We start from the raw sequence: 17,044 nt of genomic DNA, 5'->3' as shown, positions 1-17,044 counted from the left end.
ATAATAGCCTGAGATAGAAATGTCTGGAATGTCTATCAGAGATGACCCATGGAAAGAGACAGTCAGGGAGGTGAGAGTTGTCCTAAAAAGGATATTATCAGCTGAAGGTTCTCTTACTGCCCACCACTCCACTCGAGAGCATTGATAACAAAAACTGTTCTCTCTCTTGTCTAAGATGCCTGAAGACACATCCTTATTTGGAACTCACTGGCACTTTATAAAGGGAGTGCAGTACTGATGTTCTGAGTATTCCACAGTTCCTCCTGGACTCATCTTCAGCTTTGCCTTTACTGATTCTCAGTGCACCTCTGGGACTCAAGACATCACGATGGGTGACGCTCTTATGGCAGAATTTGGAAAAGCAGCTCCCTTCTTGAGGAAGTCAGACAAAGAACGACTCGAAGCTCAAACTAGACCATTTGACATCAAGACGGAATGCTTTGTTGTGGATGAAAAAGTGGAGTATGTCAAGGGGCAAATTGTCAGCAAGGATGCAGGAAAGGTGACCGTTAAGACAGAAGATGGGAGGACGGTCACGGCCAAAGAGGGGGATGTCCATCCCCAGAACCCACCTAAATTTGATAAAATTGAAGATATGGCCATGTTCACTTTTCTTCATGAGCCTGCCGTGCTGTTCAACCTCAAAGAGCGTTATGCAGCCTGGATGATCTACACTTACTCAGGGCTGTTTTGTGTAACAGTCAATCCTTACAAATGGCTGCCTGTGTATGATTCAGAGGTAGTGGCTGCTTACAGAGGTAAGAAGAGAACAGAAGCCCCTCCTCATATCTTCTCCATCTCAGACAATGCATATCAGTATATGCTAACTGACAGGGAGAACCAGTCAGTCCTCATCACTGGAGAATCTGGTGCTGGGAAGACTGTTAACACCAAGAGAGTTATCCAGTATTTTGCAAGTATTGCAGCTGCTGGAGGATCTGCCAAGAAGGACGCAAACAAGGGCACCCTGGAGGATCAAATCATCCAGGCAAATCCTGCACTTGAGGCCTTTGGCAACGCCAAAACAGTAAGAAATGACAACTCCTCTCGTTTTGGAAAGTTTATCCGCATTCATTTTGGAACAAGTGGCAAACTTTCTTCAGCTGACATCGAAACATATCTGCTGGAAAAGTCCCGAGTTACCTTTCAGCTAAAATCAGAAAGAAACTACCACATCTTCTTTCAGATCTTATCCAATGCCAAGCCAGAGCTGCTGGATATGCTTCTGATTACAAACAATCCCTACGATTACTCTTACATCTCCCAAGGAGAAGTAACTGTTGCAAGTATCAATGACAGCGAGGAGTTGTTAGCCACTGACAGTGCCTTTGATGTGCTTGGTTTCACCCCAGATGAGAAGATAGGAGTGTACAAATTGACTGGTGCCATCATGCATTATGGGAACATGAAGTTCAAGCAAAAGCAGCGTGAGGAACAGGCTGAACCTGATGGTAGCGAAGCTGCTGATAAATCTGCCTACCTAATGGGGCTAAACAGTGCAGATCTCCTGAAGGGACTCTGCCATCCGAGGGTCAAGGTAGGAAATGAATATGTCACAAAAGGTCAAGGTGTGGATCAAGTATACTACTCACTTGGTGCACTGGCTAAGTCAGTGTATGAGAAGATGTTCAATTGGATGGTGGTGCGAATCAACCAGTCCCTAGACACAAAGCAACATCGACAATATTTCATTGGAGTGCTAGATATTGCTGGATTTGAGATCTTTGATTTCAACACATTTGAGCAGCTCTGCATTAATTTCACCAATGAAAAACTGCAACAGTTTTTCAATCACCACATGTTTGTCTTGGAACAAGAAGAGTACAAGAAGGAAGGAATAGACTGGGAGTTCATTGACTTTGGAATGGATCTGCAAGCTTGCATTGATCTGATTGAGAAGCCCCTTGGAATTATGTCTATTCTGGAGGAGGAATGCATGTTTCCAAAGGCGAGTGATCAGACCTTCAAAGCGAAACTATATGATAATCATCTTGGCAAGTCCAACATGTTCCAGAAGCCTCGTGCAGCCAAAGGCAAAGCAGAGGCACACTTTGCATTGGTTCACTATGCTGGCACTGTTGATTACAACATTTCAGGCTGGCTTGTGAAGAACAAAGATCCACTGAATGAAACAGTAGTTGGGCTGTATCAAAAGTCCTCTCTCAAGCTTCTAAGCCTTCTCTTCTCAAGCTATGCAGGAGCAGAGGGAGGTGAAAAGTCCGGTGGGAAAGGAGCCAAAAAGAAGGGTTCATCCTTTCAGACTGTGTCTGCCCTGCACAGAGAAAATCTAAATAAACTGATGACCAATCTCCGAACAACTCACCCACATTTTGTTCGCTGTTTGATTCCAAATGAGAGCAAAACTCCTGGAATCATGGACAACTGCATTGTGATGCACCAGCTTCGCTGTAATGGTGTGCTGGAGGGTATCAGAATTTGCAGGAAAGGTTTTCCAAACAGGGTGCTCTATGGAGACTTTAAACAGAGGTACAGAATTCTCAATGCATCTGCTATCCCAGAAGGCCAGTTCATTGAAAACAAGAAAAGTGCTGAGAAACTCCTGGGATCACTTGACATTGATCATACACAGTACAGGTTTGGCCACACAAAGGTCTTTTTCAAAGCAGGTCTGCTGGGTACCCTAGAGGAGATGCGAGATGAGCAACTTGCTCGCATCATTACAAGGATACAAGCTAATGCTCGAGCTCTGCTAATGAGAGCAGAATATCTGAAGCTTGTTGAACGGAGGGATGCCTTAATGGTCATTCAGTGGAACCTTCGCTCCTTCCTGAGTGTTAAAAACTGGCCATGGATGAAAATGTTCTTCAAAATAAAGCCCCTTCTCAAGAGTGCAGAGTCTGAGAAAGAGATGGCAAACATGAAGGAAGAATTTAATAAGTTAAAAGAAGCGCTTGATAAATCTGACAGCAGAAGGAAAGAGTTGGAGGAGAAAATGGTCACAATTCTTCAAGAAAAGAACGATTTACTTCTCCAGCTGCAATCAGAGCAAGATACACTGACAGATGCTGAGGAACGATGTGAGCAGTTGATTAAAAGCAAGATTCAACTGGAGGCTAAAGTAAAAGAACTAACTGAGCGGATTGAAGATGAAGAAGAGATGAATGCAGACCTCACAGCCAAAAAGCGAAAGTTGGAGGATGAATGCTCTGAGCTTAAGAAAGACATAGATGACCTTGAGCTTACTCTGGCCAAGGTTGAAAAAGAAAAGCATGCCACTGAGAACAAAGTAAAGAACCTCACTGAGGAAATGGCCTCCCAGGATGAGATCATAATGAAGCTCACAAAGGAGAAAAAAGCTCTACAGGAGGCTCACCAACAGACACTGGATGACCTGCAGAGTGAAGAGGATAAAGCTAATACCTTGACAAAAGCCAAAGTTAAGCTTGAGCAGCAAGTTGATGACCTAGAGGGCTCCCTTGAACAAGAAAAAAAAGTTAGGATGGATCTTGAACGTGCTAAAAGAAAACTAGAAGGAGACCTAAAACTTACTCAAGAAAATATAATGGATTTGGAGAACGACAAACAGCAACAAGAAGAGAAACTAAAGAAGAAAGACTTTGAAATATGCCAGCTAAATGGAAAAATTGAGGATGAGCAGATGATAGGAATTCAACTACAAAAAAAGTTAAAAGAAAGCCAAGCTCGTATCGAGGAACTGGAGGAAGAGCTGGATGCTGAGCGTGCAGCTCGTGCAAAAGTGGAGAAGCAGCGATCCGATCTCTCGCGAGAACTAGAAGACATTAGTGAGCGCCTTGAGGAGGCAGGTGGAGCCACATCTGCTCAAGTGGAACTTAACAAGAAAAGGGAGACTGAGTTTCAGAAGCTGCGCCGGGATCTTGAGGAATCTACCCTTCAGCACGAGGCCACTTCCGCTGCTCTCCGAAAGAAGCATGCTGATTCAGTGTCTGAACTTGGGGAACAAATTGACAACCTGCAGCGTGTTAAGCAAAAGCTAGAGAAAGAGAAGACAGAACTGAAGTTGGAGCTGGATGACCTGGCCTCAAACATGGAGAGTATTGTAAAAGCCAAGGTCAACCTTGAAAAAATGTGCCGTTCAATGGAAGATCAAATGAATGAGCATCGGTCTAAAGCTGAAGAGGCCCAGAGAGCTCTTAGTGACTTCTCAACCCAAAAAGCCAAGCTGCTGACTGAAAACGGTGAACTTGGACGGCAGTTGGAGGAGAAAGAGTGCTTGATCTCTCAACTTACAAGAGGTAAGACCTCTTATACCCAACAGCTAGAGGACCTGAGAAGACAACTTGAGGAAGAAGTGAAAGCAAAGAATGCCTTAGCTCATGCTGTACAGTCTTCTCGTCATGACTGTGACTTGCTGAGAGAGCAGATAGAGGAAGAACAGGAGGCTAAGACAGAGCTCCAGCGGGCACTATCAAAGGCAAATACCGAAGTTGCAACATGGAGAGCGAAGTATGAAACTGATGGGATTCAGAGAACAGAAGAACTAGAGGAGGCTAAAAAGAAACTTGTCCAAAGGCTACAAGAGGCGGAAGAGGCAGTAGAAGCAGTGAACGCAAAGTGTTCCTCTCTTGAAAAAACTAAGCATCGACTGCAAAATGAGATTGAAGATCTTATGTTGGATCTTGAGCGCTCAAATGCAGCCTCTGCTTCTTTGGACAAGAAACAGCGTGGCTTTGACAAAGTCATGGCAGAGTGGAAGCAGAAGTATGAGGAGTCACAGTGTGAACTGGAGGCATCCCAGAAGGAAGCACGGAACCTGAGTACTGAACTATTCAAACTGAAGAATGCTTATGAGGAATGTCTTGATCAACTTGAGACCATGAAAAGGGAGAACAAGAACCTGCAAGAGGAGATATCAGACATGACAGATCAGCTTGGGGAAGGCGGTAAGAGTGTACATGAGCTTGAGAAACTTAGAAAACAACTTGAACAAGAGAAAGCAGAGTTGCAATCAGCACTGGAGGAAGCAGAGGCCTCTGTAGAGCATGAAGAAAGCAAGACCCTGCGATCCCAACTTGAGTTCAATCAAATGAAGGCAGACATTGAACGAAAGCTGTCTGAGAAGGACGAAGAGATGGAGCAGGCAAAGAGAAATTACCAACGAATGGTGGAATCCTTACAGACTTCTCTTGAGGCAGAAACAAGAAGCCGAAATGAGGCATTAAGAGTCAAGAAAAAGATGGAGGGAGACCTCAATGAAATGGAAATACAACTAAGTCAAGCCAACAGACAGGCGGCTGATGCCCAGAAACAACTGAAGATGGTCCAGTCATTCCTGAAGGATGCTCAGCTTCAACTGGATGATTCTTCTCATTCTAATGACGATCTCAAAGAGAACATGGCCCTTTCAGAACGCAGAAATAACCTTCTTCAAGCAGAGCTCGAGGAACTTAGGGGATTGCTGGAGCAAACCGAGAGAGGGCGTAAACTAGCCGAGCAAGAGCTTACAGATGCAACCGAAAGGATTCAGCTACTGCATTCCCAAAACACTTGCCTTATCAATCAAAAGAAAAAGCAAGAGGCTGATTTGCTACAGCTCCAAAATGAGATGGAAGACCTGGTACAAGAGAGTCGCAATGCTGAAGAGAAGGCAAAAAAAGCCATAACTGATGCAGCTATGATGGCTGAGGAGTTGAAGAAAGAGCAAGACACCAGTGCCCATCTTGAGAGAATGAAAAAGAACATGGAGCAGACCATTAAAGACTTGCAACACAGACTGGATGAGGCTGAACAAATAGCTATGAAGGGTGGTAAGAAACAGCTCCAGAAGCTAGAGGCCCGCATACGTGACCTTGAGAATGAGTTGGAAGCAGAACAAAAACGAGGCACAGAGTCCATTAAAGCAGTTCGCAAGTATGAGCGCCGCATTAAGGAACTCACCTATCAGACAGAAGAGGATCGCAAGAACATGACAAGAATCCAGGATTTGGTGGACAAGCTACAGCTGAAAGTGAAGGCATACAAGCGCTCTGCTGAGGAAGCTGAAGAACAAGCTAATGTCAACCTGGCCAAGCTACGAAAACTACAGCACGAGCTGGAAGAGGCAGAGGAGCGTGCAGATATTGCAGAATCCCAGGTGAACAAGCTGCGTGCCAAGACTAGGGATGGTGTGCCTGGCAAAAAATCCCAGGATGAGTAACATCACGTCATGTGATGATCACAGCACCTTGATTGTGCTCATTACTTTTCTTTTTCTCCATCAATTTAGAAGTTTGGATATCATGTTTGCAGTAAAGCCCAAATACATTAATTAATGACAAAAAGTAATACTACTAATACCTTTATACTACTAATAGTAGAATACAGTAATAATTAGTTAAAATGTATAATTGCTTCAAATTAAGTGTTTTTTCATTGATTTTGCTGAATACTTTTCTGAAATTGAAAGTGTGTTATGCCACTTTACAGTTCATACTTAATGATTGTGAAAAATAATGCCAATTGTCATCATGATGCCCTCAATAAAACGTAACCAATGATTTCCAGTAGAAATAAACACAAGCATTGCACCACTTTGTTTTCAGTCTTGGTGATTTAAAATAATTTCTTGATTTATCTAAACTTTACCAAAGTCTGGATTCAACTTCCTCTCTATGACTACTGTTAATAGTAATTGAATATTAAACAATAAAAATAAACACTTTGCCTAATGAAGGAAATAAACAGCATAATGAACACATGTACAAGGCAGAGCATCTAAGAGTTTGCACTAAAATAGTTGTCATTTCTCTTTATTTTCACATTGTATTTGATTTTAGATGCACCATACATTACTTAGTTCAACTACACTTTACAAAAAAAAAACAATAGTCAATGCTGTAAGCCATCTTTTTATTATAAAAATAAGAGGCATTCTAGTACAGTTAACATTTCTTTTACAGCAGGAAAAGAACTACCTCATATAAAAAACAACCCTAAAGCTACATCTAAAGAGCTGTTTACTTAACATTCATTTCAGAACCCTAACCAGGTACCAAGAAAAACTCTCTAAAGCTTGTGTTTTAATGGAATACATAATATGTACGTGATGTACAGGATACAAGTAATCACCTCATCAGAGGTTTACATACAGCAGACTTTGACCTTCTCAAAGTGCATTATAAGGTGTCTAATTACCCACTATAATGCAGTTTCTACTAGCAGCCATGATTGTCATGGGATTCCATTTCTGTTAATACTTTTCCACAAAAAGTCCAAATCCATTTACATTTCTTCCCACACTCTAATCCCTTCTTAAACAATCTTCAGACAAACATATAACTTCCCTTCTTCTAAACACAATGAGTTATCTTTATTATTCACAGATAAAGTATGAAAAACAATGTATGTTATACATCATGGCTGGGATTAAGTACTTGACTGGTACATTTCTGCCTGTAACACATAGGTCATCTTAATTTCGTACTGATTCAAAGTGAATGTGCCGATACCACAGTGACCATGGTTATCTAAAGAGATCACAAGTCTCAAGTTTAAATAATGCAGACTATACAAAAATGCATTCATTTTGAATAGTAAAAGATAGTCTGTGCAACTACTGCCAGGATAAGATAAGGGTTCTTAAGCTTTACAAACCCTTTACTCATTCACGTGCATTAAATGACAGAACTTGGTTCACGGTCAGTTTTCTTTCAGTATTTTTAATACTTTTGTTGAAACTGAGCAACACAAAATTTGGAGGCCAGCTTGGACGTCTTTAAAATATAATTAAACATATTTTCTTCTGATCTGTGCTTTTATACAGATAGAATATCTGTAAAACATTTTACACAACAGGAAGGAAAGGTGTAGTTTTCTTATTTATATATACACACGCGCAATTCCATTTCATTTTACAAGGAAGCAACCAATAGTGCATTTTTGAAATCTGGATTATGAACCACTGTATATGACGAGGTAGTGTGTTATTTATTACCTTTCCAGCAATGCATCCAGTAACAAGATGAGATGAAGTTATTTGGTTACATCCAATGCTACAGTAATTCATGCCTCTTAGCTGCAGTGTGCAATACCAATATCAATAGCAGCAGCACATGTACTTTTTCTGCTGTGAAAAAAGGGCAGAGGCAGAACTGACTCTTGCAGACAGTGGTATTAAAATTAGATTCCCACCAACGTACTTTCTTTTAATTTAACTGGTGTTCTTGTAAGGCAGGGAAAATTAATATGTACATACAATCAAAATGAGCAAATATTTTTGCTTAAAACCTTTTTTTTCTCCCATTTACATCATACAATAAAATATGTACAAATGCAGTTTTACACTGCACAAGCATACACACATACATAGGTTTACAGACTGGATATGTCATTTCTTTAACAGAGGGCAGAAGTTTATAACTGTTTAAACTTGAAACTTCTTAGTAACAGATGCCACAATGCCTCCCAAGAATCAATATTCACACCAGTCTCGCTGACGGTCACAACCACGTCACAGGCTGGACGGCTGTGCTTGCTGCTGTAACGCAGTATGGTGTTGAGGAGCAGGTTCACAGTCTTTAGGCTCCTCATCTTGACGTACATACATGAGAAACAGTGTAACGGTAGCAAAAGTGGCTGCGTTCACAGGGAATGCTCGGAGCAGAGTGGATGTCAGGCCACGCGTGAACACTCGCAAGCCCTCCCGCTCTATGCTCTTCCGTGTGCAATCCATAATACTGCTGTACTGGTACTTGCCCCCAACCCCATCTGCCTGCAGTCGAGACTTAATCACGTCAACAGGGTATGTGGAAAGCCACGAAGCGATGCCCGACATGCCGCCAGCAAACAGTAGTTTAGGGATCATGTAGGGGTCCTCTGGCTCGCAGCCTAGTGAGCGTGTGAGCACATCATAAGCGAGAAAGTACACTCCAAAGCCTGGGGTCTCACGGATGAGGGTGGTGACCATGCCCCTGTTGATGCCTCTCAGACCCTCGCGCTGGTATATGCGAGCCAGGCAATCCAGGGAGTTTTTGTAGACCTTGCGAGTCGATGACTTCTTCTCACCAGTACCTTGCATCTGCATGCGTGTCTTGGCCAGCTCCATGGGACAGCAAATGACGCTTTGGATAGACCCAGCAGCTGCTCCTGCCAGGAACTGGTTCAGCGGTGTGTCTTTGCCCAGCAGACGCATGGTGTTTCCTTGCACACCAAAGACAATGGCATTGATGAAAGTGAGGCCCATCATAGGAGAACCAATGCCTTTGTAAAGCCCCAGCAGCTGCAGGGAAGAAGATACATCTTACTCAGTTGAAGGCACACTGACATACTCGAGGTACGAATTCAAAGTACAAATTCAAGGTACTTACTGATTCCTGACGTATAATAGACTGGAAACAGTGTATGGTTCCCTTGTAGAGAGGCTTGTCTGCACTCTGCACTTGGAGTCTGACCTTTGACAGAAACATCAAAAAATACAAAAGGCTAAGTAATAATTTTGCAATTGAGAATTATTGAGTAAACACAGCCTCTGTACCCGATTAAACATAAAATCATAAATATATGTCATCAACTGTAATTAGGGACTGTTAAATGTCTGGAATGTATACATTCTCTGATACTTGATTATGTGCTTGCAACAATCTTATCCTAAAAAACACTTGCAATGTTTTTTTTATGAAGATATTGTGTTTTACGTTTCATTAGCTACAAAGGTTGTCTTCACTACTTCTCAATCTAAAAACAATATTGAAATTTATCAATTGGCCTAAATATAAAGTTACTATAGAAATTAAATGAAGCACATACGTCTCAAAGGTTTAAATAAATAAAGTATGTTCATTAAAGTGTGAATCTGAGGCAAAACTAGGATGGGCACTGAACTGATAATCCATACAAAGGATGAACTAATAGAGCGATGTCCCTAATTGAAATAATTTTGAATCTAATTTTCAATATTATTCTTGTTTTTCACTGGCACCATCTTATTCTGAAGGGAGCCTAATTTGTCCACTTTCCACTTTCTCTCTCAGGTCAAGAAAAAACACACAATATGGCACATGCAATTATGCACTGTACACCCCAATTTCAAAAATTATTAACCACTGTGTAAAATGTAAATACATGTAAAATACCACCTAAAATTATTTGGAAATCTCATATATCCTTATTTCATTCACAACAGATAATGGACCACATATCAGATGCTGAAAGTGAGAAATTTTACCATTTCATTAAAAACATTACTTCATATAGAACTTCATGGCAGCGATCTATTTCAAAACAGTTACAAACCATTATATTCTATTTTTATTTACATTTATTAACATTTTACAAACTGTCCCTATTTGGAAATGGTGTTGTATTTGACAATGTTTTGTTCTATTTCCTCTTAGTGAGAATGAACATAAAACCAATTCCATGCCAATCTCTGAAGTTTATCAGCTTCCTTAAATCCGTATCTAGGGTAACAGAAGCAATTTCTGAATCTGAATAAAAGAACACATAGATAAGACAACTACTGCCCACAAAATAGGATACCAATTAATTATGCAAACAATGCTTAAAGCATTCATATTGATGAATATGCTTGTCAGTTCATTGTTATTACTGTTAGTGTAAATGTCAGGCCAAATGGGTCACATTAGTGAAACACTGTGTTAAGGTTAAGGCAGAAGAACTGTGTCTGTAGTCTGGGTCCAGTTAGGCTATTATGCATACATCAATGATTTAAGTTTATTTTATACTTATTATAAATGGGAGTCATCTGTAAACACAGAGATTATAGCTAACCTTTGGCTTCTGGGTGGTGCACAGATTTCTGTCACCAGACGGCACAAAGCAAACTCTAACCACCATATCCTGCTTTCAACACAATTCCCCCAAACAGACAGCAAACAAACTAGTAATTGTCTAGAATCAAGTGAGGCTGACTTACCTTTACAGTGTCAAATGGATGTCCCACTAGGACCCCAGCAGCACCTAAAAAATAGGTATAATAAGCTGGAATTAGGACAAATTAAAAAAAATTGAGAATATAAGTTAGAGAGGCAGAGGAAAGAAAAGTGCATTGACTTCAAAGCAAAACAATCTGGCAGAGGACTAATTTTTATTTATGATATATACTGCATAGTGGCCTTTTCAACCAAAAAAAGCAATTTATGCATTCACGAACCTTCTTTCCACTGTGGATCAACACCTTATATTTCATTTAATTCAAAATAAGCTGCAAAAAGTGTTTATTACTTTAACCATATACATATTCTTACTTGGGAATGATTTCTTTACACATTCAAATATTAAATAATTAAGTTATTTCATTTACTTAATATTCAACTGGTCTTAATTATTTAACAGCTGAAAAGGCTACACCAAGATGATTCTTATAAGGTTAAGTGAGAACCACACTGCCCAGTTATAATGATCTTAACACTAAGAATCTTTTGGGGACACTACACCTTGATGTGCTTCTGCTTCTCATGAACCCCTCAAGGTGACCTACACAAGGTTTATGTGCCAAAGGCTGACTGATATACTATATAGGCAAAAGGCTGTGGACACCCACCACCACTTTTTAAAATGGTTATTTTTAGTGATGCCACAAAAGAAGAATTTAAAATGAATACCTTAAAATGACCTAATCTAGAGTCACACTCCCTTTCCTTTGGATTAAAACCAGACATAGTAAAAGACATAGAAATCCAATACATTTTACTACATATAGTGTTTCCATAAATTTTGATAAATGAATTCTCTCTGCATGTATACGTTGCTTAGTGCAATTTTAATACCAAAACACTGCCTTTGTGGACCAGTAAATACAGAACTAATATGTGATTCTTAATCCTAAGATTAATTTTACATAACACAGATGTTTATATCTTGCCACCCCACGCTTATAACATGATCACAGGCTCTACATGGCAATGGCATGGTGTTCGCCTTAAGAGAAACCTGAGCCAAACTGTTGTGTGGGCATTCATAGCAGCATGGGTTGTGAAGACTAAATCTAGACAAGTAAAATGGACTTTGCTGTCCAAGAAATCATGCTGCCCACCTTGGTAAACAACATACTGGTTTCAGTAACACGACCAGATGACCATGTTTCAGGCTCCTCTGGCCATAACATGCCACAGTGTCTTCTGAAGGTTCTTAAGAAAGCCAGTGGTTATATATAGAACTCTGACAACTAAAATAACCATTTGCATGATTAAATGTTTTTTTTTTTTTTTTTGCGTGGGTAAATGATTCTTCTTTATAGTTAAAAAGCTTGCATGTGCTACTTTAAGCAGTCTTTTATTTCAGCTGTAAGTAGGATGTCATCTGATGTGCTATGGCAAATCAGTGTTCCCACAAGGTCATTAGGGATTGTGTAAATTCCCCAAATCTAGAACCACACTTCACAGTTAACCATCTTATCAGTTCAACTTAAAAAAAATAAATAAAAAAAAAACAGCTGCGGCATAAGGCACTGAATTCTACCAGTGTTCCCACACTGAACTTGTCAGACACGTCTTCCTGAATTACAATCCGGGGGCAGGCCTGCAGCCCCGGTAGCTGTGATTGGCTTCTGCAGGGGTGTGGAAATGGTTCTCCTTTTTACGGGATGAGAAGGGTCAGGTGGTAGGTGGCTATTCTGGGCTTTTCTAGGAACCAACATTTGGAGAGCAGGTCATGCACACATGCAATCTGCACAAGTACAGAATTGATAACCTCAAGGTTTGCTTGTTGCAAGAAGGTTAACTTTCACACTCTATCAATGTACATGTTAAATACAACATCTAACATCTGGCAGCTCTTTCTGTGATATGTATGCAGTGGATTGATATGACCATTTAAAAATGCTGGAATGACTGCTGAAACTTTTACCAGAGAACAACATTGTGGACTTGCTTCAGTACTGATTTGTAGATCTGAAGAAAGGGTTAGGGCTTAGAAGTGACATGAAGGAAGCGGCAACCACATTTAGGTTAAAGTATTTAAACAGAATATGACTGAAACCAGTCACAGGGGCATTCCACCTGCAGAGGCCAGACCACTAAACCCCCAACCCCCCCAAGTCATGCCTAAGGGAAATTGGACAAATCTTAACTTTGGTGAGAAACACACTCATACGAGTCATATGACCATAAACATGCTCTGTAAGCAGCAGAAGAGGACAGTAACAAAGTAATTGTAATTCATTACTGTACTTGAGTTTTTTTGTATTTATGTATCTTAACTTTACTTTAGGTATTTGAATTTTGGGTAACTGTTTAATTTGATTCATTTTAAATATCTGTAAAAGATAATTATCTTACTTTTGTTACAATTCAAATACAGTAGGCAAAAATATAAATAATAAGTTAAAAAAAGTTGTTTCTTTTGGTTTATGAGTGCAAAAAAGCATGAAAGCATGTTAAAATAAAAGAAGCACAACACAAACAAACCAATTAGGGTAGAGCTGCCACATTGTTAAAACTTGTTTTAACCTGTTTGACATAGCTACCCAGAGCAAGCATATGGTTCACCATTAATGCAGCAGCTTAAAAGTCTGGGAGTGCCTATGCCTTCAGTTATGATGGAATGGAACAAACATGTGGACTATAATAAATGAAAACACATTTCAAATCAAATTAAACTTGTACATAAGGTGTCAATAAATCTTAAATAAAAACTTTGCTTGTTTGCAAAAAAATATTTATAGTGAACTGGTTATACATAATGGAAAAATGATTGCTTTCAGTGTTTTGTTCATTTTAATAATACTGTGCTTGTGTCAGACTAATAAATGAGATTCTATTTAAACATGTACAAACAAAAAGTGACAGTAGAGTCTTTTTTAACATAAAATAGGTTGATTATGCAATTGCATCTTGTTAGAACATAAATAATTAGAATAATAAAGATCATGATACTTTACTTTTCATACAAGAAACAGTTTTGTACGTTTAAGTGAAGGTTTAAAGGGAGAAGTTTTATTGGAGTAATAGGTAGCTTGGGTGTCTCTTTACTTTACCTCAGGGAGTTAGCTAGCTAGATTAGAGGGTAAGTGTACTTAATCCACCTCTGTTAAGCAGCTACAGTACCCTCTCATTTGTCTACTAACTGAGTAGCTAGTATGTATTGGAATATGAACTAGCTTTTACCTAAGTAGATGTAGCTTAATAAAATGTACAGGAGGGACAGCAGTTGCCCTGCCCTGCTGAAGAACACAGAACAGTGCTGTCCCTGAGACGTGTGTGTGTCGGTCCGTCAGTCAGCCAGTTATGTTACTAGGTAACTAGTTACTAGGTTAGCTAACCTAGGTGATATTGTTATTAACTGGCAGGTTCGTTAGCTTAGCTTAGCTTGGTTAGGTAAACTCAGTGGTTAGCGCAACAGTGTATTTATGCTACCTTCAAGTCCTGTCTAAAATATCGTATTTAGGAGATGAGTACACATAAACGCCCCCATAAACTTGTATTATCCAGTGGGAAACTGGGATTTTTAGTTAAGCCCCGAGTTTCCTAGTTGGGGGCGAGTCAGTAACAAAAGTAGGGCTGCAACTAATGATTATTTTGGTAGTCGACTAATTTGAAGATTATTTTGTCGATTAGACAACAATTATTATTATAGTTGTTTAAATGTAGAATGTGGAATTTAGTTAGTAAATATGTATTCTGTTGAGTTTGGGCACTTTTTGACTCACAGACTTGGAGAAGTTGAGTGTAAACTGTGCCCACTGCTCTTCTGTCCCCAGTACTTTGTGTAATGCGGTAATTACTGTTACAAATTAACGATCAGTCGACAAATTTAAATAACCGACATTGTCCATTACATCGACTAGCTTAATCGTTGCAGCCCTGAACAAGACACAAATTAATTGAATTATTTATTTATTTTAAATGACAACTAAATTAAATCAATTGATGCAGACAGTTCGTATTGTAAACTGCTTACCACTTATACACTTGCAAGTTGTTATTAGCTTACTAATAAAATCACTAGCAATACGTGAAAACGTCTAGTATAATTCCGGGCTCTAACGGGATAAAAACATCACTCAAATAATGCATGTCTTATTCGCTTTATTCTCTTGGAGTATATCAAATAAACCTCCTGCTTTTAATGATAATAAACCAAAAGTATAAACAAAAGGATTTTTCTAATGGCGTTCATTCGTAATTACGACCTCTAACCTAAGCAGTAACTTAAGCAGGAATTTCCGAGAAGCTTGAAGGCAGCATTATGTAGCGAGGCCCAGTGAACTGTGTGTATTTCGCTACAGTATTTACAGTGTTATTTACGGTCTATTTTAGCTGAAAACGATCTTAACTAGCTCCTCTCTCCTCTCCTCCAGTCCTACCATACCTGTCAAGTTTTGGACTTAACAAGTTTTGGATTTTTATTTAATAGATTTAAAATTGAAATTGAAGGGTGCACAAATTTACAAAAAGACATGGATCAGATATATTCCATAAGTAAATAATAGTCCTAAGGGGCCTACACAATTAATAATCTTTCATTAATACTTCTTTCTATTGTTCAGTCCACTCCTGATCAGTTCAGTTAATTTCAGCCCTCTCCACATTTTCTCTCTCCAGCTCAACCGTCTCTTCTACCCCTTCTAAATAATACATTACACCACAATACTTGAGATTTAAACAAATTCTAACCAACCCTAAAACTAGCCCTGAACTAATAGAGTTTTGAAATGATGATTGGCTGATCAGGCACATCAGGGCAGGGCATTATATATATATGTAGATTTTTCTCAAACCCTGAATATCTATCTAGCTAATTCTAAAGTTAAGCTAACTGAGTCACAAGCTGTATTTTATTAAACACACAATGGGTTTAATTTATGGGTTTTGATTCAGAGAAGAGTCTTTTTAAACAGCTATCAGAAACAATCTCATCACAGTTTACATGGTTAGTTACCTTTCTTTTAGAAAAATCTCTGTATATCCAGATTAGTTTTAACGACAGCAGCTCCGACTAGCTGCCTGAACTCACAGCGAGGGGAGGGGCGGGGCTTCCCCCACACTAAACAGCTCTCCGCAAAACCAGCAAGCTGATTGGCTGTTTCTCCTGAAAGGCGGGACTTTCTCCTTGAACCGGCACCACGATTGGTTAAGAGACACACAGCGGTCAGTGCATTGTCGCCTGTGGCCTATATATATATTTTTTTTAGTATAATACGGGAAATTTACGGGAAAATACTAATACGGGAGGACGGCGGGAAAGAGGAGTAAAATACGGTAGTTTCCCGGCCAAAACGGGAGACTTGACAGGTATGCCTCCTACCTCCTATGCAGCCAGCAAGGAAGTCCATTATTCCTCTCCTGCAGACAGTCTTCCCTCGCCGGCGGCCTCGGCTCCCCTCGTGTGATCTTTCGGGTGTTTTATAATCGGTTAACCGGGCCGGTGAGCTCCTGAGGGTGTATACTCAGAGCGCAGGACTGGCTGGAGGTTACTTAGTTAGTTGGCTCGTTAGCTCACCGGCTAACGATCACAGTGTCCCAGTGTTGGTTCAGCGCAGCGAGCGGAGGTCTGCTGCAGATCTTAAGCGCTGGTTCACAAACACACATACACCGATCACCGAGTTAACGCAGGAGAGGAGCTGTTGCAGCACCGCCGCCGATTACCCGGGTCGTAGTGGAAAATTACACCTCCTCAGTCACTACCACCTGCAGGCCTGTCTATTTCTGTTTCAGGCCCGGTGTCAGAGCGGGAGGTGTGTGCGGACAGCGCTCGTCCCAGCCAATGGCTCCGTTCCGCCGCAGCCAATCCCTCAGCGACCCCGCCCCCTCCTCGCCCTCCGCCGCCCATTGGTCCCCTCCTCTCCTCCTGAAATGATTTTTCCGTGTTGCATCAGTCTGCCCAGCCGAGCTGCTGCTGCTGCTGCTGCAGGAGGTATTAGCGCTCTGTAGCTGCGAGAAAAGGACTCCTAAGAGAAAATATAATTAATATAGAGAATAAAACACTGCGCAGAACAAGTTTTGTTACTGACCTAACGGTAAAGAGTGGACAGTAGCCTAAAGTTGTAAGTAAGACTGACAAATCCTAGATAAGTACGTTTTTATTAGTAAAATCTCAGATCTCTGTAATGTAGTTTTTACTAGTAATTTTTTTTTGGACGTTTTTTACTTGTAATAATAATGACAGA

General features: G+C 40.2%; 2 protein-coding genes across 2 annotated transcripts; one reads left to right on the top strand and one right to left on the bottom strand.

The window, feature by feature from the left end:
• The first annotated feature begins 254 nt into the window (after window positions 1-254).
• Window positions 255-6,509, top strand: myh6 (myosin, heavy chain 6, cardiac muscle, alpha). The gene has a single exon (XM_007243245.4). It carries the CDS (start codon window positions 329-331, stop codon window positions 6,134-6,136), a length of 5,808 nt encoding a protein of 1,935 aa, XP_007243307.2. The 5' UTR covers window positions 255-328; the 3' UTR covers window positions 6,137-6,509.
• Window positions 6,510-6,546: 37 nt separating this feature from the next.
• On the bottom strand, window positions 6,547-16,629 carry slc25a29 (solute carrier family 25 member 29). The gene is made up of 4 exons (XM_007238367.4): window positions 16,183-16,629; window positions 10,853-10,896; window positions 9,285-9,368; window positions 6,547-9,196 (listed from the first exon to the last, which is right to left on the bottom strand). Exons 1-4 carry the CDS (start codon window positions 16,208-16,210, stop codon window positions 8,429-8,431), a joined length of 924 nt encoding a protein of 307 aa, XP_007238429.3. The 5' UTR covers window positions 16,211-16,629; the 3' UTR covers window positions 6,547-8,428.
• Window positions 16,630-17,044: the final 415 nt, after the last annotated feature.

Source organism: Astyanax mexicanus, chromosome 1 (genome assembly GCF_023375975.1).
Source record: "Astyanax mexicanus isolate ESR-SI-001 chromosome 1, AstMex3_surface, whole genome shotgun sequence".
Taxonomy (NCBI): Eukaryota; Metazoa; Chordata; class Actinopteri; order Characiformes; family Acestrorhamphidae; genus Astyanax; species Astyanax mexicanus.
Note: the sequence above shows the minus strand (reverse complement) of the source record. Positions and strands in the feature narration are given on the sequence as shown.

What these genes read in the sequence shown, in the direction of transcription:
- slc25a29 (XM_007238367.4), bottom strand. Translation starts at nt 16,210, where the DNA reads ATGGACTTCCTTGCTGGCTGCATAGGAG. An exon ending in CCTTGCTGGCTGCATAGGAG is followed by an intron (nt 10,897 to 16,182) that starts GTAGGAGGCATA and finishes CCTATTTTTTAG; the next exon opens with GTGCTGCTGGGGTCCTAGTG. An exon ending in CTATTATACGTCAGGAATCA is followed by an intron (nt 9,197 to 9,284) that starts GTAAGTACCTTG and finishes TCTTCCCTGCAG; the next exon opens with CTGCTGGGGCTTTACAAAGG.
- myh6 (XM_007243245.4), top strand. Translation starts at nt 329, where the DNA reads ATGGGTGACGCTCTTATGGCAGAATTTGGAAAAGCAGCTCCCTTCTTG.